This window comes from Dermochelys coriacea, chromosome 8, assembly GCF_009764565.3.
Source record: "Dermochelys coriacea isolate rDerCor1 chromosome 8, rDerCor1.pri.v4, whole genome shotgun sequence".
Lineage (NCBI taxonomy): Eukaryota > Metazoa > Chordata > Testudines > Dermochelyidae > Dermochelys > Dermochelys coriacea.
Genome location: NC_050075.1, coordinates 55,115,206 through 55,141,374, shown reverse-complemented (window position 1 = coordinate 55,141,374; position 26,169 = coordinate 55,115,206). Strand labels below are relative to the sequence as shown.

General features: G+C 41.1%; 1 protein-coding gene across 10 annotated transcripts in view; it reads right to left on the bottom strand.

The window, feature by feature from the left end:
• Positions 1-26,169, bottom strand: part of RGL1 (ral guanine nucleotide dissociation stimulator like 1) — a 152,123-nt gene that overhangs the window by 104,417 nt on the left and 21,537 nt on the right. For 3 of the 10 annotated variants that reach the window (XM_038412978.2, XM_043491062.1, XM_043491064.1), the window contains exon 2: positions 15,818-15,991. In XM_038412978.2, coding sequence (XP_038268906.1) covers positions 15,818-15,877 — 60 coding nt within the window. In that variant the 5' untranslated portion in view covers positions 15,878-15,991. Of the gene's footprint in view, positions 1-309; positions 525-15,817; positions 15,992-16,253; positions 16,366-26,169 lie in introns of those variants that run through there. The other 7 variants (XM_038412976.2, XM_038412979.2, XM_043491065.1 and 4 more) reach the window with 5 other exon arrangements.

Genomic DNA, 26,169 nt, shown 5'->3' with positions numbered 1-26,169 from the left:
TCAAGGACTCATCTAACTTCCCTTTCTCAAATGTTTCCCTCTCCTGTGCCACTCCACAAACAGACACAGAAAGTCAATTACTTTGCAGATAAGCATCATTTTAAATGCAGTAATGCACACTGAGAGGTAGTAATACGGAACAATGAGAAAGAGACTTTAAAAGTGGGTCTCAAGAGATTGCAGACACAAAAAGTTGCACACAAATATGTCATCAGGGTGCCAGATTCACTCAGAAAGAATACAATCCAGTCCTGAAATAGGGATTCTCCATCTAGGAAGTCTTTAGAGAAGTCAGGGAGCTCTAGTTACCATTTTAGCTTTCCAAAGCAATTTCATTCTCAGTTTCCTCTTCAGGACATCGACGGGGCATGATGGATCCTGTTCTGAAGCAAATAGCTTTTACAATCCTCTCACATACTTTCTCAACTCAGTAGACACCACTCTGCCTCTATTGCTTGGGTTCTGCAGTCAATTCATGACCACAAAGAACTGTGAGTGGTGTGCCGGGGGAGAGAGAGAGAGAGAGAGAGAGAGAGAGAGAGAGAAACTCCTCCCCCCCATGCACACACAGTGATGTAAGGTTTTCCTGTTTATGCTTATAAATTTAAACTCCCCTTTCTAAGCTCCACCATATATAAAAAGTTACTATAAAATAATCTTTCAGTGCTTAAAGACCCTTTAACATTGTGCTAAGCCTCTGAAGTTTATCTTAGTTTCCTGACATATACTAGGTACCAAAGTAATTCCCCCACCCCCCTTAACTATAAGAGACAAAGAGAGGGGAGTGGTGAAGGGGGAGGGTTAAATAAACTGCTATTATCCACTTGCGTAGACTTCTTTGAATAATTAAATCAGAGTGACTCCAGCCAGGCATTAACAATGTAAAGCTGCAATACCAATAGAGGAGTAAGTTTATCTTTCAGAAGCACAAAAATGGTACCTCAATATTCTAAAAGCCTTTAGAATTTAAAACCATTCAGAATCAAAACATTCAAAATGGGTTTAATAGTGCACTGATCTGATGGCAGAACTGAAGATCATGACTTTCTGAAAACTTCACTTAAAAGACTTAAACATAACACATTTTCACTTCAGCAAAATGAGACTCAGGAGTTTCCAATCAAACAAGAGAGGTTCTTTTTTTCCCCCTATTATGAAAACTCAAAGTTTTTCAGTGGTGATTCTAGCTATGTTCATGGAAATCCTGCAGTATTATTTACTTACCCAACTCAACAAGTGTAAAATGCACTTTACAGAACAAATATAAAATGACAGGATCACTGCCTTGAAAAGATGACAGTCTCACTCAGGATGATGTCAGGTTTCAGAGTAGCAGCCGTGTTAGTCTGTATTCGCAACAAGCACTCAGGATGATGTGATACACAGTTCAGCTCTCTGGACACAAGGAGATGCAGAAACCTCATGGGCAACAGAAAATTAAGCCAAACTTGGAGCTTTTTGGCCAAATTGTTTTCAAATTATGAGATGGTAAAAAATTACCTGGAGTCCTTTTGGAGGCTCTCATCACATTAGTTCTTAGTCCATTTTCAAAATCAGTAATGTACATGAAAGCGTCACAAGCAATTCACAAACATGGGTTGTTTTTTTAAACGAAAAAGGCCACATTCTTTTAAGTGTCAAAAAATCAAGCAGCCTGAAGAGTTCTGGTTGTGAATATATATCAGTGACATAAGGGGGAAAAACTAACAGAGGGTGTTCTAGTTTAAAAAACTAATAATAAAAAATTAGGACGTTCAAAGCTAAGATTGCACATTAAATATCTCCAGAAGTTTGAAAGTATAGGCTCAGGATAGCTCAAACTATTGTTAGTATATCATTCATACCATCTATGCCTCTCCCAATGATATAAAATCTTACTGTTACGCACTGTACATCTTCAAATCTTTGCAATACAAGCCACTCACTCTCATTCTATTTACCCATGCCTGGCACACTAATGAACACCAGCCACCCAACACTGCATGTAAGAGCCATCTACCCCAAAGATCAGTTCTAGCTCTTCCAATTCACCTTCTCTTTGTAAGCCACCTTCCCACTATTAACCAAGAAAACACAACATTTTCACATCTTATCCTCTACATACAATCCATAAACAACACTGACCTGTACCTACCATTCCATAATATGCCACAAAGCCCTAATTACCCTCACCACCTTCTCTATATAGACTAGAAACCCCTGCAGAGTTATTCTTTTTTATGATTTGTATTATCATAGCACCTAAGAGCGCTAGTCATGAACTGGAACCCCTTGTGGTGGGCGCTGTACAAACACAACTTACTTGTTCTTCATAATGTGGGTCCAAGTCACCTCAACCTCCACATTCAATCAGATATCCACTCTGAACCTTGCCACTGTATAAATAATAGGCACAGACATGAATGTGCCTCATCTAAAGACCTCAAAGTACTTTATTGACACTAATTAAGTTCTCTTCAGACCATCTTAGTGATGCAAGTAAATAGTATAGTATTAGTAACCCTCCTTCAGATCAATAAACTGAAGCACACAGAAGTCAACATCACAGGATCACTCAGTGAGACAGTAACAGAGCCAAACATGGAATAAAGGCGCACCGACCCCTGCTCTAACTACCGGTAGACTTACTCATATATATTGATGTTATTAACAGTTAGGGCAAGCATGGCGCTAACTCACGGAGACTACCACTTGCAGCTGCTAACAACAGGAAACAAGGAACATTATTTTAAGCTATGAAACCAAGACTGAAATGTATTGCCATGGTTGAACTGATTTGACTATTTTTCAGGCTATGTGTGTGTTATTTTTTGGTTGTGTAATACCAAAGTGATCCAGGATATGTTCTGTGCTATATCAGATAATGTCTCTCTGTGTGTTATAAGCGACTACTAAGTCTGGTATCCTACAAATTTAGAACTATGTTTTCAGCTCAGCTAACCTGTAAAACTGCACCTAAAATTTTGCATGCTGAAAGTGGCACAGTTTTTCACATTCAAAATTTTCTACATGCAAACACCTGGATCTGTGTTGAATACATAAAACTGAATCAGCAATTTTATAAACCGGTTCTAAAAAATTGGCTAATTAAGCAGCAAAATGTAACCACGTAATTAAGCAGCAAAATGTAACAGGTTACCACGTGAAGAGGGGAGGATTCATGCTGCCAAGAGTAAAACTGGACAAGTCTGGACAATTATCTATTATCAAAAAGATAAGTTCTTGATCAACTGTCCAATTGATGGTACACTGAGGTATGATGTTCCAGCACCAGAGCTAGCAGTCACCAAAGAGGCAATTACTTCTAATCCATTATGTTTTCATTGCAAGAAATTGGCAACAAGTTGATGCAAAAAAGAAGAAAGCAACCCATATTTGACCGTATCTTTCTCCTATTGAAATCAATGACAAAACTCCCCATTGATTCCCAGTGACAAAGATTGAGGCCTTTGTGATTGCCTGGCCAGTGAAAGCCAAGCTCAGCACTTTGCACTCAAAATAGGGTGTAATCCCTCCTCCTGTGCATGTCTATGAATCCTACTGGTTGCCAATATCTGAAAGAAATGGGGGAGGGGAAGGGGGGCGGTTAGGCAGGAACATCAGTCAACACTTCCACATCCAGATAGCAAGTGAGACAGACAAGCCACTCTTGTAAGTGATTCAACTGGCCATTATTTATCTGGTCATGATTTTGACAGATCCGTGGATTTACTTATTAGCAGGGGTCAGGATGGACGTTCTAGAAGTGCAGAAGGGGTTCTTCAATGAAACTGTAAAGGGCTCACAAAGCTGATTATTTTGTAAATTGTTATTTTTAATTATGTAATGTGCCAAGATGCTTCAGTAATTGGCATGGATATACTTTCTAAACAAACAAACCTTACCTAAATAAATTAACGAGTAGAAGGGAGGATAATATTCAAGTATGCATTGAGCCTTTTCTTTGTTTACCAAATTATTATGGCTTGCTTTTTAACAGCAGTTTGCATTTATACATCATCTTGCATCCTGAAGAACTGCAAATTGCTTCACAGAAATGCAGCCACCTCTGGGATGCCAGGCAGCAATCCATAACACTGCAGACAGAACACTTCATAACAGTGTGGGAAATGGAAATTTTTGGTCAAGGGCAGCACAGTGTCATGGGATCTAATATCAATGCAAAACAGACAGAAGCTCTTTTAAGGACTGATTCAAAAAAACAACACCACACAATAATCTGTATAGAACTAAATTTATCTACTTTGCAAAGATGAAGGATTAACCGGACTCTCCTAGGTTTGAACCTATAATTTCACAGAGTCTAAGTATGTCAGATCTTGGCAGGCTTATTATCAGACACAACTGCTATTTAGGTTAGCACGTAAGAGCATGTGCATATCATACCAACCCCCTTCTCTGCCAACCTGTTTCTTTCCCTGATGAGGCAGGAAATATTGAGGTACAGACATCCAGCTCTTTCTAGCATCATCCATCTCTCATTGTCATAGGCACTAAATTCACTCATATTTAAATACATTTTCAAAGCAGTAGATTTCTGAGTGTGTCTTGGAGGTGAAGTGTGTGCAGGCAAAGGGAAGTAGGGAATAGAACAGTATATTTGTTCCCTAGTACCCTCAGTCAGCTGACCCTGAGGGGAAGTGTCAAGATCAGCTTGGAGGAAGAAGTTACATTCCACAATAAGAGTTATCGCTTTGTAGGGAAGAGAGAAATTGGAAAACAAGATAAAAATACAATAGTCTTATCTGGAAATCTTTAATGTTTACTTGATCAGAACTGAGACTTTAATTAGACTTTTGTTTATCTATCTCCTTAAATCATTTTAAATAATTCTTTTTAGTTTTTAAAATTATTTCCCCAAACTAGTTTAGTAGCTATGAAAAAATTAAAACGACCATGGCCAAGCCTAATCAAAATGTAACATGGAGCCTGGAACAACCAACTCATTTGATCTTACATTTGTCCCTACCTAAGGCCCCAATTTAGCTAAGAATTTAAATACGTGCTTAAAGTTAATTATGTGCTTAACACCCAATGGAACTTAAGCCCATGCATAAGTATTTTGCTGAATTGGGTCCTAGATCCTGAAGTCAGTGGAATTGAGGAAGCTCAACACCTGGTGGGATTACGCCCTCTATCCACCACTATTACATCAGTTATATTATCTAACAATGATCACACTTTAAAATGGATTTTAAAGCCAACTAAGGGATTTGGATTCCTAGTTAAAAATGGAGTGTGCAAATCCCCTAGCCAGCTTTAAAATTCTCACCCTTAAACTTCTATTTTGTGAGATGATGGGTTCCAGTGGTATTCCCCACATTAAGTACAGGGAATCTCTCTCAAACTAGTAGAATTTTTCAAGAGGAAGGAAACATTTTAATCATGGCCACTGCACAGGCTAGAAAGCTAACACAGGTGCCCATTTTTATTCTGTACTCTAGTATGTAAATTGTAGATGTTAGTAGAGACAATTGTAAATGTTGTTCTTGCAATTAACTTTAAAAATAGAAAAATAAACTCATTTTATTTTAGCCCTCTAGTTGTCACACAGTTAGTGTCTGCTAAATTTAGGTATGGAACGACCTACCTGGTATATGAACGCTGAAGTTCAATACAAAGAGATGCTCATGGCCACCTATAAAGTGGCACAGGGAAGATTTCTCTTCTGCCTATCTAGGAAATTATAAGTCCCCATCATTGTGGTATCTGACAAACTATCCAAGATGAGGAGCAAAGATCAGAATGCATATACAGTACCAAGAGGATCCAGGTTCTGATTAATATAAAGGATGATTCATAAAGATCTCAGGGACTGATGGTAATACAGAAAAGAGTAACTATTCTAAGTCAGCTGCAGCTTAGGTTACTACAACTATTATTTTGTAGTCCCAGCAAGGTTTAATAATTATTAGTTAAACAAGATTTGCCATGATCTATACTGGCTGGTCAGCCAGGCTCAGCAATGTGTTAGCTAATTTGACTTTCCATAATTGTGTTCAAAGACGATAATATTTTCTAGTGAAGACAAGACATGTGTTTCTGCCACTTCTGTTGTATATATTATATATATATTTTTGCTAATGCCTCTCTCTGTGCATTCTTTCACCCCTGCAAGGAGAATGAACTATAAATCCACTTGTGAATACAAACTCAACCTTTTCACTGTGTGACACTTTAAAATATAGTTAACCCTGGAAAGTTCTGAAGCTGTGAACCATGGATCACTGATGTGGTTCATGAAGCACTTACGGGTGGTCCACAGAGAACTAAGAGAGTTACATAGTGCTGACTCCTCCCCATTTTTAGTTGTTGCTATAGCTAGCATCCAGGTTCTTCATTGAAAAGACAAGTCAAAACACCTAACTGTACCTGAAAACAAGGAGGAACCAACTTTGCTGACTAACAGGGGCCACTCCTGCCTAACAGGAGAGGAAAGAGGACCATCTTCAGGGACCAGAATGACCAGCCACTAGCTGAAGAATGTCCAGGAGAGCAAGGGAAAAAGGAACAAGGTAGACAGACTCTAGGCAGTAAATCGGGGTTGGCAACCTTTGAGAAGCAGCATGCCACGTCTTCATTAATTTAAGGTTTCCTGTGCCAGTAATAAATTTTACATTTACAGGGGCCCCCTGACGGAACCTCAGACTGGAAGCGGGCTAAGTGGGCCGGCGGCCAGGACCCCGGCTGGCAGGGGGCTGGGCGGCTGGAACCCTGGACCAGCAGCGAGGTGAGCGGGGCTGGCGGCTGGATCCCAGGCTGGCAGCAGGCTGACTGGGGCAGATGGCTGGGAACCCGGCTGGAAAGGGGCCAGCGGCCGGAACCCCAGACCAGCAGTGGGCTGAGCGGGGGGCGGACAGAACCCCAGACTGGCAGCGGGCTGGGTGGCTGAGCCCGCTGCTGGTCTGGGGTTCCGTCTGCCAGTTCCTGCCAGCTGGTGTCCTGGCTACTGGCCCCACTCAGCCTGCTGCTGGCCGGGGCTTCTGTTCACCCAGGCAGGCAGCCGGCTGAGTGGGGTCAGCGGCCGGGACCCTGGCTGGCAGCAGCGTGCCAGTAAAAATCGGCTATTTCCATGCCAGATTTTAGCGCTCCATACGTTTTATGGAAATATGCTCATGAGTGTGAATATGATGTAACTGGAATATGCATTATGCAAAAGGTCTCTTGTAAGGTATCATAACAAAGATTATAACCTACTGAATATATTTCTCCTATTTGTATGCATGTATCTTTCTTGTATCTGAAGCTAGAAATATGAAATATAACTCTGAGGTCCTATTGTAATTATATGCAAAGTGTGGGCCATCAATGGTGGTTTAGAATCTTGATGGCTCCCATTGACTAGGACAATTGGTTGTAAATGGTTTATTTATCTGCAAGCCTTCCTGTGTACATGTGGGCCAACCGAAGAATGGAGACTAGGGGTCTTATAGTGACATGTGACCATGTCACATGATACTGGAATCCATCTTAATTCTTGTACTTTTCCATTGATGAGGCGGGGGTAGGGACAAGCACAGACAAAAGATTCCTGCCTTGTGCCAAAGCTATAGAAGGGGGTGGAGCAGGACAAAAGGGGCTGCCAGGCATGAGAAAACCCCTGCTTACCACCTGAGATGTCTGCTGGAACTAACAAGGACTGTACCAGGGGAAAGGATTGGGCCCAGACTAGGAAGGAGTCTAGTTCGAATAAGCTTCTTTTAGACATCTCTGAGGGTGAGATATTACCTGTAATCAGTTTCTTAATGTATTAGGCTTAGACTTGCGTGTTTTTGCTTTATTTTGCTTGGTGACTTACTTTGTTCTGTCTGTTATTACTTGAAATCACTTAAATCCTACTTTTTACACTTAATAAAATCACTTTTTTTTATTAATAAACTCAGAGTAAGTGATTAATACCTGGGGGAGTGAACACCTATGCATCTCTCTATCAGTGTTATAGAGGATGGACAATTTATGAATTTACCCTGTATAAGCTTTATACAGAGTAAAACGGATTTATTTGGGGTTCAGACTCCCAGAAAGTCTGAACACTGGGTGCTGGGAAAGTCCCTGTTAACCGAGAAGCCCCTGGGCTGAGTGAATCTCAGTTTCAGTGAACTGCAGAGAGGTGTGGCCCAACTTCTGGGTCTGTGCTGGAACTAACTGGAGTGTCTAACTCAGCAAGAAAGGAGTTGAGGGGCGCCTGTTCCAGCAGGAGGGTTGTTCTCAGTGGTATCTCAGCTCATCAAGTGACAGTTTCGAGGGGAGTTTCTGTGACCGAATCCATCACACAGCGCAATAAAGTATTAGGCCCTATGTCATCCAGAGTGAATACTCATCAGCTCGGGTAATTATCTTTCAAAGGAATGACATCCAGTACACCCACAAATGATCGATTGGAAAAAAAAAACTGCTGGGATCAAAAATTACATGATTTTTCAGGCCACTAAGTGTATTCATCAAAATGAAAATTAGCTTACAGGAAAGGCAAAAAACTGCCTGCATTTCAATTCCAGACAGTGAGCACTATACTACCAACTATGGGCTGATTCTCCAATGCCTGGAACCTTCCTTGCTGAGTCATTTACACCTGTGCAAGCTGAGGGTAAAATACTACCAAAGCAGAATGGTAGGTGTGACGTTGAACTCTATATGATTTTATAAAAATATGCTAATGGGCGTGAATATAATGTAACTGAAATATGCTTCATGCAAAAAGTCTCTTGTAAAGTATCATTACAAATCTTATAATCTACGGAGTGTGGTCATCTTATTTGTATAAATGTATCACTCCTGTATCTGAAACTTGAAATATGAAATACAACTCTGAGGGCCTACTGTAATTTTGCAAAGTGTGGGCCATTAATGGTGGCTGGAATCTTGATGGCTCCCATCAGCCAGGACAAATGACCGTGGATGGCTCTGTTTGCAGGAAGGCCTTCCTGTGAGTCAGGCTGGGAGGAATGAAGACTTAGAGTCTCACAGGAAATGTGACCATGTCACCTGGTACTGAAATCCATCTTAAACCTGGTGCTTTTCCATTTAGAAGGGAGGCGGACCCAGAGAGACAAAGGATTCCCGCATTGTGCCAAAGCCATATAAGGAGGTGGAACAGAACAAAGTGGACAGCCATCATGAGAAATCTCTTAGCTACCACCTGAGCTGGAACAAGGGCTGTACCAGGGGAAAGGATTGTGCCCAGACTAGGAAGGTGTCCAGTCTGCGAAAGAAACTTACTGAAACATATCTGAGGGTGAGATTTTATCTGTATTCAGTTTCTTACTGTATTAGACATAGTCTTGCGTGTTTTATTTTATTTTACTTGGTAATTCACTTTGTTCTGTCTGCTATTATTTGGAACCACTTAAATCCTACTTTCTGTATTTAATAAAATCACTTTTTACTTATTAATTAACCCAGAGTATGTATTAATATCTGGGGGAGGGGGGACAAACAGCTGTGCATTTCTCTCTATCAGTGTTATAGAGGGCGAACAATTTATGAGTTTACCCTGTATAAGCTTTATATAGGGTAAAACGGATTTATTTGGAGTTTGGACCCCTTTGGGAGTTGGGCATCTGAGTGTTAAAGGCAGGAACACTTCTTAAATTACTTTCAGCTAAGTTTGCAGCTTTGGGGCACGTGGTTCAGACCCTGGGTCTGTGTTGGAGCAGACTGGCGTGTCTGGCTCAGCAAGACAGGGTGCTGTAGTCTCAAGCTGGCAGGGAAAGCAGGGGCAGAAGTAGTCTTGGCACATCAGACGGCAGTCCCAAGGGGGTTTCTGTGATCCAACCCATCACAGTAGGTTTTACACCCACTTTACAATCAATTTGCGAGATTTAAATGACTACACCTGGGACAAACTAGGTCCTATGTACCCACTAGATTCAGGGCTAGGCCTAAGGACTTTGCCAGCCACGGCAGAAAAACATATTGGAGCCGTCACTCCCGGACAACAATGGAGCAAAAAGGAAAAAAGCAGTGTGGCACACACACACACACACACACACACACACACACACACACACACACACACACACACACACCGCCCGAAAGCTGGCATACAGGGCAACTTCCCAAGTCACCTGCCCCTAAAACTAGCCCTGACCAGATCAACCCTTCTTGTGAAGCTAGTAGGTAGCAGAAGCCTTCAAGTCATTAAATAATTCCCCAGCATGATTGTAAAATGCCAAAGGAAATATAGTATATATTCCCTACAAAAAACTATGTTACCAGAACATTAAGGTTGCATAGTTAAGAGCTCTAAATCAGGAAATACCGAAGTTTAGAATGAACATGCAACCTTAACTCTACCATTTGTGCACATTTATGTGATAGAGACTACAGTTACATGGGCATGCACTGTGTCTCAGTGTACACAATATAATAGGATATACTTTCCTGCATGTGTAGCACCTTGTACTACTGTATAAGGAGTTTCACTTGCCAAGACTTTGAAACAATGCTGCTTGCAAAAACAACACACACACACACACACACACACACACACACACACACACACACACAAAAGGGGGGAAACAACATTGGTAAACTTCATAATCTGGAATGGTTTCTCTAGGAACACTGGATTATTCTAGTCTATGCACTTCAGGAGGTACCGGGGATGAAGTCCCTCTCCTGTGAGCCATATAAACTATGCAGCTGCTAAGGTGTGTCAGAGTGGAACTCTTTCCTGTGCATTTTGTGATGTGTATCAGAATCCTCTCACCTCCTCCACTCCTTACAAGAGCCACAGAACCTCTCTTCTGTCCTGTTGGGACTTACAATATCTGTAAGAGCAGAGGCAAGAGCTCCTAGGAGCCATTGTGCACAGTAGCTGAGATATTACAGAGTGTTTAAGAATCTTCCCTTACTCCTATGAAACTTACAAGGTCTGCAGCCCTTTCTGCAGCTCCAGGTGTCCCCACCTCTTCACAGAAGTATCTCTCAATAGTTTTTACTACCTAATTGGCCATGCATGCATGCATTTACAGCAAATCCCCTCTCAGCTGCAGCCTTTACAAGCTTTAAAGACAGATCTAAAGTGCATGATCTATACATGATTTTCTAAGGCTCATAATTGGGTCAAATCAAAGCCAAAAAGCTCTAAAGCAAACCCCACAATTAGGGCTATTTCCATGCCAGATTTTAGCACACAGCCCCCAGCCACTTAGGCTGTAGAGCTGTTCAAAAGAAGGGAGCAAAAAAAATAATAAAAAAAAAAAAATAAAAAAAATTCTCTCTCCTCATATTCACAAATGGATTAAATGTTTTGCTCAAACTTCCCAAAAAAATTCTCTTTGACTAGAGTCCAAAGGCCTGATTCTCCTCTCATTTGCACCATTTTAAAAGTTTGTTTATACTTTGCAGACTTTTAGCAGATACAAAGAAAAGTCATTGTTACATTTCAGTTTGATGATAGGTAACTCAATTGACAACAGTGGAGCTCCTCTCAATTTACATTGCAGGGAGATCAGAATCCACCTCCATGACAGGAAAAATCCAGCTACCCCAAAATTAGTATTTTTTGGAATATGATGGCTGAATGAAAACAGGAGGCTAATATAACCTGGAAACCTTTACATCACTGTAACAGTGGTCGCCACAACACCACAGTTACATCACAACACAAAGCAAAAACGAACACGCTGTCACTGACATGCTCCACTCTCAGTAATTTCTTCATAAAAAAGAATTGTTTTCAAAAAAGGATAAAATATTTCTCTCATAAAAGTCAGCAGTTTTGTGAAACTCCAAACTGATTGACAGATTTTCCTTTTTAAATGTCTTTGGTCAAATTAGTGGATTTCAGCTCTTGTGAGATATTGATATAACTGGAGTGACACCTCAGCTAGAAACAACACCAAGACATCAAAGACAGAATCACACCTGACAGAGTCTTACAAATTCTTCAGCTTTTTGTTTCAGTCAAATCTAAGTGAGCCAGGAATTACATATACATGCACCATCTTGTTTGCTTTTCATTCTCAGGTTAAAAACAAACAAACAACCTTATGTAGTCATATTTGTTAGTGTTTCTTAGTTGTGCTACCTGCTGTCTTTTGGGAGACGTGTAAAAAAATAAATCCAGCATTTAAACATCTCCATCCTCCTGCCTTAGTTTTGTTTGGTTCTTGCTCTCCCTTTTCATCTGATGTTCTGCAGCACAAATCTCTGCTACTTACTAGGCATCTTTGTTATCTTCAGTTATGAGCCCCACCCTTTCCCTCAGTGTCTCTCTTCCAGATACTCTTCCCTCCCTTTCTGATTTATCTTCTCTTTCATTTTTTATTCCTTGATGCTTAGCCCCCACTGCTTTCTATTTTGCAGCAATATTTTAGCCTACTCTGTACACACATGCTTTTAGTTTCCCTATTGATCAGTATGATTCTTGTGCATGCATTTGGACCAGGTTACAATCTGGTTTTATATAGTGCCTTTCATACCCTGGATATCCCAAAGCACTTTATAAAACAAAGTACTAGATACTGCAGGCCAGATCCTCAGGACTGTCCCTTCTGCCACCAGCACAACTCAGGGAAGAACACCACAAACATGGCTCTAAGTCTTTGTAACGCCCTGATCCTTGAACAGCCAGGCTGGTGCCAACGACCGTTGCAGAGTGGCCTCGGGGCTGCTCTTAGTTGTGCTGGCTGCAACAGCCTCCAGGGGGCATTCCAACAGCCATGGACTGCAGAAGTGCAGCAATGCTCTGACTATACCCCCTTTTCTCCTAGTTATACCCCATATATGTTGGGCTGTGAGGGAATGGCCAGTTTTAGTGCACTGGAGGACTCCTCTATGCAGTGGGAAGACTGAGCTGATGTCATAAACCAGCTTTAAGTCTGCTTTGTGCTGCCAGAGTAGCAAGCAGATTTAACCAGACCAAGGATTTAGCCCTAGATGTGCAGTGACTGTTCAGACTGTGCATCCGATGAAGTGAGCTGTAGCTCACGAAAGCTTATGCTCTAATAAATTTGTTAGTCTCTAAGGTGCCACAAGTACTCCTTTTCTTTTTGCGAATACAGACTAACACGGCTGCTACTCTGAAACCTGTTCAGACTTTGGAATCGCGCAAGGCTTGAACAAATTTCCTGAACTTCTGGGTCTCTTGTTCTTTGCGATAAGGTTCTTTTTCTCTTAAAAATCTAATAACCTACAAATTGCTCAGATTTTTAGAGAGCATTTCCCCAGAAAACAACAAGAGAGCCAACAGTCCACCAACCCTCTCCTCATCTCACTACTGACCCAAGAAGGAATAGCCAGGTGTGTATTTCTAGGAGAAGAGAGGGAAAGGGGACTTTATTCATTTCTCCTCCTCCTCCCTTTTGGAGGAAGAACTGGGTTCTCCATCCTCTCCCTTGCCCCACTAAAGCAAGGTAAGATATCACTAAGGCATCCACACCAGATTTCCTCCTCCATCCCAAAAGAACATCCTATTGTTGAGTCCTACACAAATATATTGCAATATTAAAAGACATCTTCATTGGATAGCATACTACTGAAAAAGAAAAAGCTTCCTCGTGGAGAAGCAAGCAGTTCCTCCTTTTACTTGCAAAGTTGAGTTCGGGGGGGGAGAGGGGGAGCTTATTCATGGTTTGAGACCCAAACCGGCCTCTGATACAAGTACCCATTTAAAGAGTAACTTCCAACATACTGTTTCCTTCTCTGTACACCTCCTCTGGGATTTTTTCCTCCTCATTCAAGTAATTATTAATACTCCAATCAGCAGCAGGGACAAACATATTCACTGTGGTGAAAACCACGGCAAAGAAATTGTTAAAATCTTTGAAAAGTCCTCATCCTCCTTAATTGCTCCCCTAATTCCCTGGTAGTCTAGCAGACCTACCAATTCCCTAGTGAGCTTCTTGCTTTCTGATAAACTTACAAAGCTGGCAGGGGGTTGGGGTGGGGTATGTCTTTGACTGTTTGCTTCTCAAACACCCTTCTAATTTCCATTTTATATGCCATACTTTATATTCCTTTCTATTGGCTTTCCTCAGGTTTGATTTCCATTTTCTAAAGGATTATTCAGTTTGAATAATCTTGTGAAACTTCCTACTTAATCATAATGTTTTTCTTCTTGCCCTCCCGCTTACCTTTTTCACTTGGCGTATGCATGCCTTCTATGACTCTGTTATGGTATGGTTATGTAGCATCCATGCTGACTAAGGATTTTAATTTCCTTAATTTTGATTTTAGGGTCTTTCTGACTAGCCTCATTTTTTCTTTAATTCCCCTTTCTAAAATTTAGCATAACAGTGCTAGTTTTATTACAATTATTCCCCAAAGGATGCTGGATTTAGTAATTACATTGTGGGCTCCCTTATTCAGTGGCACTATCAGTACCTTTCACTCTATCTGGGGCCTCCTCTCTGCTCTTGAACAGACTTTTGCCAGTTAGCTCTGTCTTTATATCTTAACTAGTTCAAAGCAAAAGGACTTTGCCCCTCCCACCCATTCAATTGCAATCAGTTGGCTTGTCTTTAGTTTGACTCATTCACTTTGAAGACCCACAGATTTCAAAAGAGGCCCATTCAATAATTTAGTTTTATTACTTCTAAAGAGACTAGTTCCAAAGATTAGTTTTATTAGCTGCCCCTAGAAGAGCTACTGCCCTAAGAATTAGTTAATAGCTTCTAAAATATCTATTTCAAAGATCAAGATTTAAGTCCCAAAATTAACTCTGCATCTTAGGTTCAAAAGGTTTAATTACAGCATTAAAGTATCATCTTGTGAATTGTGTAGGTGTAGGGACCAGCCCAGAACCACAAAGCAAAGCTGAGCCATATGCTACCGCCACCTTCTTGTCCCCTAAGACAGCTGGAATCAACCCTTCAATAATATGGAGCAACTGATAATCAACCATTACATTATTTTGTGGTTTCTATTATAGTTAACAAAGCTTTCCTTTAAAAAAAAAAAAATAAATAAGAGAGAGAGAGAGAGAGAGAGAGAGACCAACCACACAGGTTGAACTCTTCCATGAGATGTTCCAAAAGGAAGGCCAACCATTCAGAAATCCGGCATTTTGAGAGTTCTGCCAGGTGACAATCTCAGAAAAATAAGAGGGCTTCAAAATGTCAGGGAATCCATAACCCTGCAGTTAGATTCCGTAACTTCCTCCCCAGGTCACCCCATTCTTAAAATGGACCTGGAGAAGGCACTCACAGCCTGTGAATCAGAATGAGCACCATAAACCCAATTCTGTTCTCAGTTACAATTATGTAAAATCCACTGAAGTCAATGGAGTTTCACTGGTGTAACTGAAAGCAGGATTTAGGGCTCAGTCCAACTCTCTTGAAGTCAACAGAAAGGCTCTAATATTCCAGCTGGATTGGGACTTCACCCTTTCTTTTTCTTGGAGTTCAACCAGAAGCAGCATCTTCTTCTGCTTCACTGGAACAAAGTGGACAATTAAAGTGAAGTAAGAATTCATTACCTATCAGCGTGCCTTTGGATCTATTTTGCAGCAGTCATTCTACCCGATTTCATCCCATCCTGTATAACTTTATTACCTCCTTGTAGCCCTGCTCCAGAGCTGAACACAACATAATGCACCATTATATCAAAGCTCCCCATTCTTTACAATTTTCTTTTGAGCACTGCTCCTTGTTCTCCCCTTCAAATCTGAACAATGGAACTAAAAAGACATACAGAACAAGCAACATTTAAATTAATATACTGCTCTCTACAACCACATAACTCTGTTTTATCTGCTGCTCATTTCCTAACTGAAACTTCAGGGCTTTATTGATTATCATGATTCTGAATAAAACTATAGATCTATTAAATTAGACTTGGCAAAAAGGGCAAAGCAATAACAATTTGTCACCTCCAGTTGATTTACCTCCTCCATTTCTAAAGTATCCCATATTCGGGTATAGTGGTCCATACATCAATGCCGTGTACTCTCCATGCTTAGTGGGAGCTTTGGTTCTAGATGCTGCTTGTGCAGTCCTCTATTAAATCTCAGCAAAACCAGATACAGAATTCCTCCTGCAAGTATCTGTGTGAAAGAAATAAGGGAGAGGTGTTTTAAATACAAACAGTAACGTGTTTCCTTATATGTTCTCATAGTCTCTTTCTTTTGAGATTAATCCATTGAATATAGTCATTGTATAGATAAGGAGGCAGGCACATGTAATATTTGTTAGTTACATAGAAAGCCACTGGTCAGAGTGGATGGCATAGTGGAGTAAGCCTCAAATCTCCCTTTCCAACCCTCCCAATTCCCCTCTTTCTCTGTCATTGTTGAAGAAACCATTAACCTCTTTGCCACTAGGGCCTGCAACCTGGGTGTCATATCAGACTCCTCCCTCTTGTTTGCACCGCACATGCAAGCTGTGTCCACATCGTGCTGCTTCTTCCTCCATAAGGGTACGTCTAGATTAGGAAAACAGGTTGGGAACACATTTTCAAACAAGATCCTGTCTAAACTAGGAAGGTAGGTCGAACACCTATCAAGTCCAACCTTCTGTTTCTGTCCACACTGCTAGAACTCCAACCCAGGCCCTTGTCTCCTATCTCGACTACTGCAAACTCCTCCTCTTTGGCCTCCCTCGCACCAGACATCACCCCTCCTCCAATCCATTCAAAATGCAGCTGCTAAAATGGTCTTCCTTGAACATTGTTCTGAACACATCCCCTCTCTGAATCCCTCCGCTGGCTACCATTTTCTGCTGCACTGAATTCAATTATCAAGTATTCACCTATAAGGCTCTCACAACTCTGCTCCTCCCTACTGATTCGCTCTTTTTTTTGAGACCTCCGACCCCTGTAGCCTCATCCACTCTACCAATGATGCCAGGCTTGACCTTTGATTGGTCTGCCTCTCCGACCATCATATTCATAATTTCTTCTCTGCCACCGTTATGCATGGAACACCTACTTTGAACCAGCTGATAAAACCAATGTCCTTCCTTCTTCAGATCTCTCTTCAAGATCTACTTCTATTGTGATGCCTACAAGAGATCACCAATTCATAATGGCTAGGTAAAGGGCCAGTGGGGACTGCTACTGTTTATTTCTTTTAAAAACAAAAGTTGAAATGACTTAGAACAATCAAGTTATGCATCTAGCCTATCTAAATGCATGTTCTCATTTCTGTTACTTTGTTTCTCTGTCCCACATCCCTCCTGGTTGCTACACACCCTTGCCACATCTTGATTTTCATTAGATTGAAAGTGCTTTGGGACAGGGGTTGTGTCTTCCTATGTATTTGTAAAGCTTCTAGCACAGTGAAGTCCCAAGTCTGACTAGCACTGATAATAAAAATAATAATAATAATATGGGTCCACAGGATCAAATCCCATCAACTCAATCTTTTGCCCTTCTGATGTAGGCTAACTGAATATTATGCAGTCCAATGAGTTTGGATCCTTGAATGAGACTTCACAAACTTTGGTCCCATCTGCTTGGCTAAGCTATTAACAGATCCAATTGTACTTTTGGGAAGAGTATGCCCCAGTGTTCTTAGCTAAAACTTTCCTTCTTGTCACTTGTGCTCTTTGCTATTTGGCAGCTGCATTACAGTTCTGTAGTGAGTATGTACACAGGACCAAATCCAGTTCATCTTTAGTACACAAGTACTCCTATGGACTTCAGCAGAATTACTTGCAAGTGACAAGTTTTGAACCACAGTTTGTAAACATGTTAGGATCCTTTGGGATTAAGTTGTTTATTATTACTGACACAGTCGTTCGGATGCCAAAACATTCATTTGAGGATGTTAGTTTCTATTTCCAGCCATATGACATCTATTTTTAATTCCACATTAAATAAAAAGACACACAGAAACAAAAGACAGGAAGGTGCACAATGCTAGAGGCACCGTACAATTACAGGAAGTTGACCATTCTTTGAACATTCACCCTATTCCTGAACAGTTGAACCGTCCTTAAGATCCAGCCAAAGACCAAAAAGGAAACATTGTAGAGGGAAATCCTTCTGTGTTAAGATACCATGATGATGGGAGATGTTAGAGAGAACCCAAATTTGGAATAGTAGGTAGCACAAAAGAAAATGAGATGTATAATGATATAATAAAAATAGAAAGAGGATTGAGGGATAGCTACACATACAAACATAACAGAAACATCAAGAATAATTGTTTGCCTGGGAATAAAATTAAAAATCATAAAATACCGTAATGTATTATAAAAACATTTGTGTACTAAAAAGGACAATGGCAAGTACCTATGTTAGGTATTTCCAGGGTGCCCTTTACTGTAATAGACTAGCACAGTAATGGAACATTTCAGGCAGCTGAAGCTCCAAAGTGATCTGGTGAGGAATGCCCTTTGGATCTAAAACATTTATTCAAAAATAACAATTATAAACCCCACCAGTATTAGCAAAAGGTTAAAAAACATATCACACAGCATGAGAGAATTTACAGTGTTTTGTGTTGATTTTTACAAGCAGCGGCTGGCCAACTAGGAGAGCACTAGCTAGCAAATCAACCCTATTCTCAGGGCTGATGAGACATTACTAAAGATATGAGATGAAATCTGGAAATTTTATATGCAAACAGAACTCCAGCTGAAATGAAACTTTTGCCTGAGTAAAAACATGAGTACCAACTTCAGAATCTGGCCCATGCTGAATGATACTGTCTCACAAACACACATGCATGGAAGAGTAAAAGCAAAATCCTGATTTTTTTTTTCTCCAGGGGTCAAGTAGAAAAGTACCAGACAAATGGAGAATGAAATATTAGTGTTAGGAGAATATTATAAACAATAAACTCTTTGTCACAAAATATCATTGTGGCCAAGAGCTCAGTAGGATTCAAAAAAAGGATTAGTCATTTATGTGGACAATGCACAATTACATTAGAGAGGTTGTTTTTTTTTAAATAAGAAGTAAATAAACCCTCCTGCTTCAGGGCATGTGCAAACCACTATCTGACAGTAGTTAGGAAGAAACTTTTCCAGGAGCAGGTTATTCCATAATTTTTGACTACTGTTTTTTTGCACCTTCCTCTGAAGCAGCCCTGTCAAACCCTAGATACTGCACCACTTGTCTGATCTGGTATAGCCCTTCTATAATTCTGGATGAAAAAAATTCTGACAAGACTACAGAAAAAAGGGACTTGGTGGTGTTCTTTAAAAGTGAAGTAACATTAAAAATGAAATTAACACAAAATCTTTCTGCTGACACAGAAATGTCTGAGTGACTTGCAGGGATAATAGATATGCTCTTGCCAGATCCTGATGGCCAAAATGCATTAAAATAAACTATTATTCCAGCAGGCTAATGATAGGTGTTCCATGCTGCTATATAGGAGGTACATGATTTTCTCCCCTTTTTTAGTACTGGTGAGCAGATCCAGACCGGAAGCCTTGGAGATGCAAGTCCTCTAGTCACAGAAAAGATACACAGCATAGACTGATGCAATGCAAACTTCGCCATAATGCCTTGCCAATATGCCTCAACTCTTACCTGAAACTGCCACCTTGAAGGGAACAGTTCAGTCCCTAAACCCAAATCTGTCCTTGATCTCTCTGCTCAGATTGCCAATAAGAGTGCCAGATAGTATCACCTGTAGCAATGGATTTTGTGATGTGGACATCTGTCCACTGAGGACTGGAATTAAACCACCAAATCCATTTCACGCTGGCCACCAACTGCCATCATGTGGTAACAGCTTTCGGTCATTACGGAGTTATTCTGGATTAAAACCAGGAAGCTAGAGGTGAAGAGGCACTATATCCCACCGCAAACACCATTCAGTTAAACCATAAAAAGTGTTTTCTTAAGCTTTATTTGGGGAGTAAGGGAGAAGCAAAGAAATCACTGCACTTTTTTGCTTTAAAAGTTGGTTTAGACACACAGTACACCAGGACCAGATGTACATTTATCCCTATAACGTAGCCTGATGTGTAAGTCAATAATTTGGCAACTTCTTTAGAGAAGGAATTTGCTTATTTTTTGTTCCACTAGCTGGTCCAAAAACATTTCCAAAGTTGCACAATCCTTCTCCAACTTAGTCTCTCTGTTGAGAAGCAATACTCAAAACAGAGATTTGTGGGGGGAGGAGGGCAGAAGCAGGTCTCTTCTGTTACGTGGTTAAATGCTAAAAAGCAAGAGTTTAGAAGAGAGAAAACACTCTGCTTGCTTTCTGAGGCAGGTTTCTCTCTTTTCCAAGGGGACTCCAGTCTTCATGCATTCCTCCTTTTCCCCCCACCCCCTCCCCATGATAGTATTTGGCAGGAGCTTTTAATTAAAAAACAGCCAGACTGTGTTGTGCTACCCCAATGAACCTCTCTTGGGAAACGATGTTCTTTGCTCAGCAATTCCTGCTCAGGAGCGCTGAGTGCCAACAAAAGGAAAACAGCTGGAATGACTTCCTATCCTTCCTATTCTCCATTCAGGCCTGGTGGCCTAGTAACAATTATTTTTTTATTTTTTTCAAGACTGGGGCTAAAACAACAAGGATTCATTTAGGCTTCAAAGAAAGACATGATGCTTTTTGTAAAACATTATTTATGGCTCATTTCTTAAATAAATGCATTAAAAGTCTAATGATAATATAGATCTAATACATTAAGGGCCTGATTCAGCTGCCCTAAAGGCAGTGGAAAGGTTCCTGTCAACTTCAAGGAGAATTGGATTGTGTGTGATGACAGACTGATGGATTAATAAACTGGATCATATCTTTGTATATGAACAGCACCTAGAACCAAACCTGGAACCTCTAGGCACTAATGTAAAGTAAAAATTAAACAATAATGTCATGTGACTGGCCTATGCACTATGTCATCACCAAATCAGTGCGGCAGAGATGCAAATATATATAATTACTAATTCAAATTTGCATCAGACAAAACACAAATAAATGATGGGTGCCATGTTGTCAAATTTCACAATTTTATTGCATGTGTTATGACATCTCGTGTTTTCCTAAAAGCCCCAGCTGGAGTTATCACCTGAAAAATCATAAGAAGAGAGAGAGAGAGAGAGAGAGAGAGAGAGAGAGAGAGAGAGAGAGAGGTAAGATTCTAGACCTCATAATTGTGGAGAAAAGTTTGAAAACATGAACGCTGAAGACTCCCACATCAGAAGGCAAACAAAAAACACAACATATATTATTTTTAAAACCACATGATTTTTAAGAAGAAAAGGGAGTACTTGTGGCACCTTAGAGACTAACTTACTTGTGGCACCTTAGAGACTAACAAATTTGTTAGTTTCTAAGGTGCCACAAGTACTCCTTTTCTTTTTGCGAATACAGACTAACATGGCTGCTACTCTGAAACCTGTCATGATTTTTAAGGCAATCATGTGAGTCAAAATCCTTTTGGAGAAGAAAGGTAAGAGAGGTTCCACTGACAAAGTGATCAGGGTCTTCTGCAGACCCTCAGAATCCAATTTGGACATGGATAGAGACCTCTTCTATATTTTTAATGAAATAAATAATACTGGGAGTTGTGATTATGGGAAAGTTTTATTTTCCAGATATAGATTGGAGGACAAGTGCTACTAATAATAGTAGGACCCAGATAGAAATCTGACAGATTTCTTCACCAGTCGCTGAACCAACAAGAGATGATGCCATTTTAGATTTAGTATTGGTAAGAAGCAACCAAGGACCTCAAAGAAGAGCTTGTTGTAGAAGACAATCTTGCTTCAAGTGATCATGAGTTAGTTCAGTTTAAACTAAATGGAAGAATAAACAAAAATATGTCTGCAACTAAGGTCCTTAACATAAGAATAGCCAGACTGAGTCAGACCAGAAGTCCATCTAGCCCAGTATCCTGTCTTCTGACAGTGGCCAATGCCACATGCTTCAAAGGGAATGATCAGAACAGGCAATCACTGAGTGATCCATACCCTGATGTCCACTCCTAGTCTGTTTGCCAGAAGCTAGGGACACCCAGAGCATGGGGGTGCATCCTTGACCATCTTGGCTAATAACCATTGAACTTGATTTCAAACAGGCAATCTTTAAAAAACTACGGGAATTAGCTAGGGAAGGGGACTAAACGGAAGAGCTCAAGCATCTGAATGTGGAGGAGGCTTGGAATTATGGTTTGTCAAAGTTGAAGAAACTATCTGAAACCTGCATCCCAAGCAAGGTGGAAAATTCAAAGGGAAGGGGTGCAGACCAAACTGGATTAACAAGCATCTCAGATAGGTTATTTAGAGAAAGACATGAAAGCAAGGACGTATCAGCAAAGAAAGCTACTTCTTGGAGGTCAGAAAGCGTAGAGAAAAAATGAGAATTTCCAAAAGCCAAGCAGAGCTGGACCTTGCAAAGGAAATAGAAACCAATAGTAAAAGATTTTTTAACCATAAAAATAAAAAGAAAACAGGGAAAGAATAAGTGGGATGACTAAACACTGAGGATGGGGTGGAGATTAATGATAATGTAAGTATGGCGCAATACCTAAATGAATTTTTTGCCTAAGTTTTTAATAAGAGCAATGAGGAGTTTGGGGACAGTGGCAGGGTGGCTAATGGGAACAAGATATGGAAGCAGAAATTACAACATCCAAGGTAGAAGCCAAAGTCAAACAGTTTAATGAGACCAAATCCAAGGGCCCCGGATAATCTCCATCCAAGAATATTAAAGGAACTGGAACATGAAATTGCAAGCCCAACAGCAAGGATTTTTAACAAATCTATAAACTCAAGGGTTGTGCCCTATGACTGAGAATTGCAAATACAGTATCTATATTTAAGAACGGGGAGAAAATGATGTGGGAAACTACGGGCCTGTGAGTTTGACCTCAATGTATGCAAGGTCTTAGGAGAAATTTTGAAAAAGAGAGTAGTTACGGACATAGAGGTAAACAGTAACTGGGATAAAATAGTACATGGTTTTACAAAATGTAGAACATTCCAGTCAACTTGATCTCTTTCTTTGAGAAGATAATCGATTTTTTAGCAAATAAAATGCAACAGATCTAACCTATTTGATATAGGTCCACATAGGAAATTATTATTTAAATTGGAGAAGATGAAGATTAATACAAGAATTGAAAGGTGGGTAAGGAACTCGTTAAAGGGGATACTGCAACAGATCATGCTTCAAGGTGAACTGTCAGGCTGGAGGCAGGCTTCTAGTGGAGTTCCTCAAGAATCAGTCTTGGGATCAATCTTATTTATCATTTCCATTCACTATCTTGGCACAAAAAGTGATAATGTTCTAATAAAATTTATGTATAGCACAAAGTTGGGAGGTATTGCCAACAAAGGAGGACCAGAATATCGTACAAGAAGATTTGATGACCTTGAAAAAGGAAGTAATAGAAACAGGATGAAATTTATTTAGTGCAAAGTCATGCCTTTAGGGACTAACAACAAGAATTTTTGCTATACAATGGAGATGTGTCAGTTGGAACCGAGGAGGAGAGGAGGAGAAAGATCTGGCTGTATTGGTCAACCACAGGATGACTATGAGCCGCCAATGTGATGTGGCCATGAAAAAGGCTAATGCAATCCTAGGATGCATCAGGCAAGGTATTTCCAGTAGAAATAGGGAAGTGGTATTACCATTACAGAAGACATTGGTAAGACCTCATCAGGAATACTGCAGGCAATTCTGATTTCCCACGTTTAAGAAAAATTCGAAGTGGAACAGATTCAGACAAAGGCTACTAGAATGATCAGAGGAATGGAAAACCCACCTTATGAGGGGAGGCTTAAGAAGATTGACTTGTTTAGCCTAACAAAAGTTGAAGGGAGATATGATTGCTTTCTAAATACCTCAGAGGCATTATTTAAGTTAAGATCCAATATTGGCACAAGAACAAATGGATATAAACTGTCAGTCAGCAAATTTAGGTTTGAAGTTAAACTAAAGTTTCTAACCATTGGCGGTGTGAAGTTCTGGAACAGCCTTCCAAGGAGAGTAGTGGGAGCAAAAAAATCTAACTAGTTTCAAGACTGAGCTTGATAACAGTATAATGAGATTGCCTACTGTGGCATATAATCCATCTGCAACTGCTATTAGTAAATATCTTCAACAGCTGGAGGTGGGATGCTAGATGGAGAGGGCTCAGAGTTACTACAGAAAATTCTTTCCCAGATCTATGACTATGTGCTCAGGGTCTAACCGACTGCCATTTTTGGGATTGGGAATTTTTCCCCAGATCAGATCTGCAGTGACCTTTGTGGTTTTTTGGTTTTTTTTTTTGGCCTTCCTCTGCAGAGTGTGGCACCATTCATTTGCTGATTTGAACTAGATTAAATGATGGATTCTTTTTAACCTGAAGTCTTTAAACCAAGATTTGAGGATTTCAGTAACTCAGACAGAGGTTATGGGCCTATTACAGGAATGGGTGGGTGAAGTAGGGTTGCCAGGTGTCCGGTTTTCAAAAGGGACCCTGGTGGCTCCAGTCAGCACTGCCGACCAGGCCGTTAAAAGTTAAAAGGGCTAAGGCAGACTATCCCTACCTGTTCTGGCACCGCAGTGCACCCCGGAAGTAGCCAGCAGGTTTGTTTCCTAGGCAGGAAGGCCACAGGGCTCCATGCGCTGCCCCTACCCCCAGCACCAGCTCCACACTCCCCTTGGCCATGGTTCCTGGCCAATGGGAGCTGGGAGGTGGTGTCTACATGTGAGAGCAGCGCGTGGGGCCTCCTGGCCAGCCCACCTAGGAGCTGGACCTGCTGGCTGCTTCTGGGATGCAGCACGGAGCCAGGACAGGCAGAGAGCCTGCCTCAGCCCCGCTGTGCTGCTGACCAGGAGCTGCCCGAGGTAAGCCCGCACCCCAACCCTGAGCCCCAACCCCTGCCCCAGCCCTGACCTCCTCCCCAACCAGGAGCCTCCTCCTGTACCCCAACCCCCTGTCCCAGCCCAGAGCATCCTCCCACACCCTGAACCCCTCATTCCCACCACCACCCCAAAGCCCGCACCCCCAGTGCACAGCCCCAACACCCTAACTCAACTCACAGCCCCCTCCCGCACTCCAAATCCCTCAGCCCCATCCCCACCAGCCTGGAACACCCTCCTATACCCCAAACCCTTCATCCCAGGCCCCACAACATCCCAGGCCCCACAACCCCTCAAACATCCCAATGTAGTGAGCAGGGTGGGGGTGCCTTGGGGAAGTGGCGGGGCTAGGGTGTTCAGTTTTGTGTGATTAAAATTTGGCAACCCTAGGGTCAAGTTCTGTGGCCTGCGATGTGCAGGAATAGGAGTTGAGAGTCATGCTGTCAGAGGTTTTCCCTCAGGTCTAAATGGAAAAACAGAGGGCTGCATATAGTTTGATGGAGCCGAGTATGAGACAGAAACAATGAGCAGAAACACCACAGAAGCACACAGAAAAGGCAGCAAGAAAACCCCAGAGATAGCCAAGAAGGTGATCCTGAGAAAAAGCTAAGAGATAGAGCTTTTGGGAAGACTGCTTACTAGAAAGAGTCGGGGAACTGTGAGCAAAGATACTCTCGCCTGTTGTTTGTTTCCTATAGCGTTCAGGGAAACAGGACTTTATGTACATTCTTTGTAAATAAATAGGATTGTATCAAAAAAATACTCGACTCCATCATCAATTTTTCCTACTAACAGAGACAATCTGCAAGATTCTGACTATTGGCTAAGCGCTCAGGTCAAAAGGGATAACAATAGTGAGTATAATACAAGGGGGAAAGTGGTCTGCTGGTTAGGGCTGAGGATTGGGAATCAGGACTTTGCCACTGACCTACTGTGTGACTCTGAGAAAGTCACATGACCTTCCTGTGCTTAAATGTATCCATTATTAAAGGGTGGGTAACACTTCATCATCTCAGATGGGTACTGTGAAGCTTACTTAAGGCCAGATCATGGTTCTTCACCCACTACCCCTGCTCTGCCTCCAAACCAACCAACCTAGCAGTGCCTTTTTAAAGATCCTCTTCAGGGCTGTTGTTGATTTGTGTTCAGACCCTACACAGGAGGGAGTTTCCTTCTGTGCTGTCCACCCTTACGCACCCAGGCAGGACTAGGCACAATGTTCTTATTCTTATTTATTATTTGTATTATGGTAGTGTCCAAAGGGCACAATCAAGCTCAAAGCCCTTAGGGCTAGGCACTGTACAAAGACATATGACAGCATGGCCTCTGCCCCAAAGAGCTTACCCTTAATGTTTGTAGAGTACTCTGAAATACTAAGACAGAAGGTACAATAGATACCAATTTTTGTTTTCTTCCAAGCAACTGAATTATGCTTCCTACAGAACACCGCTACAGCTATTACAATT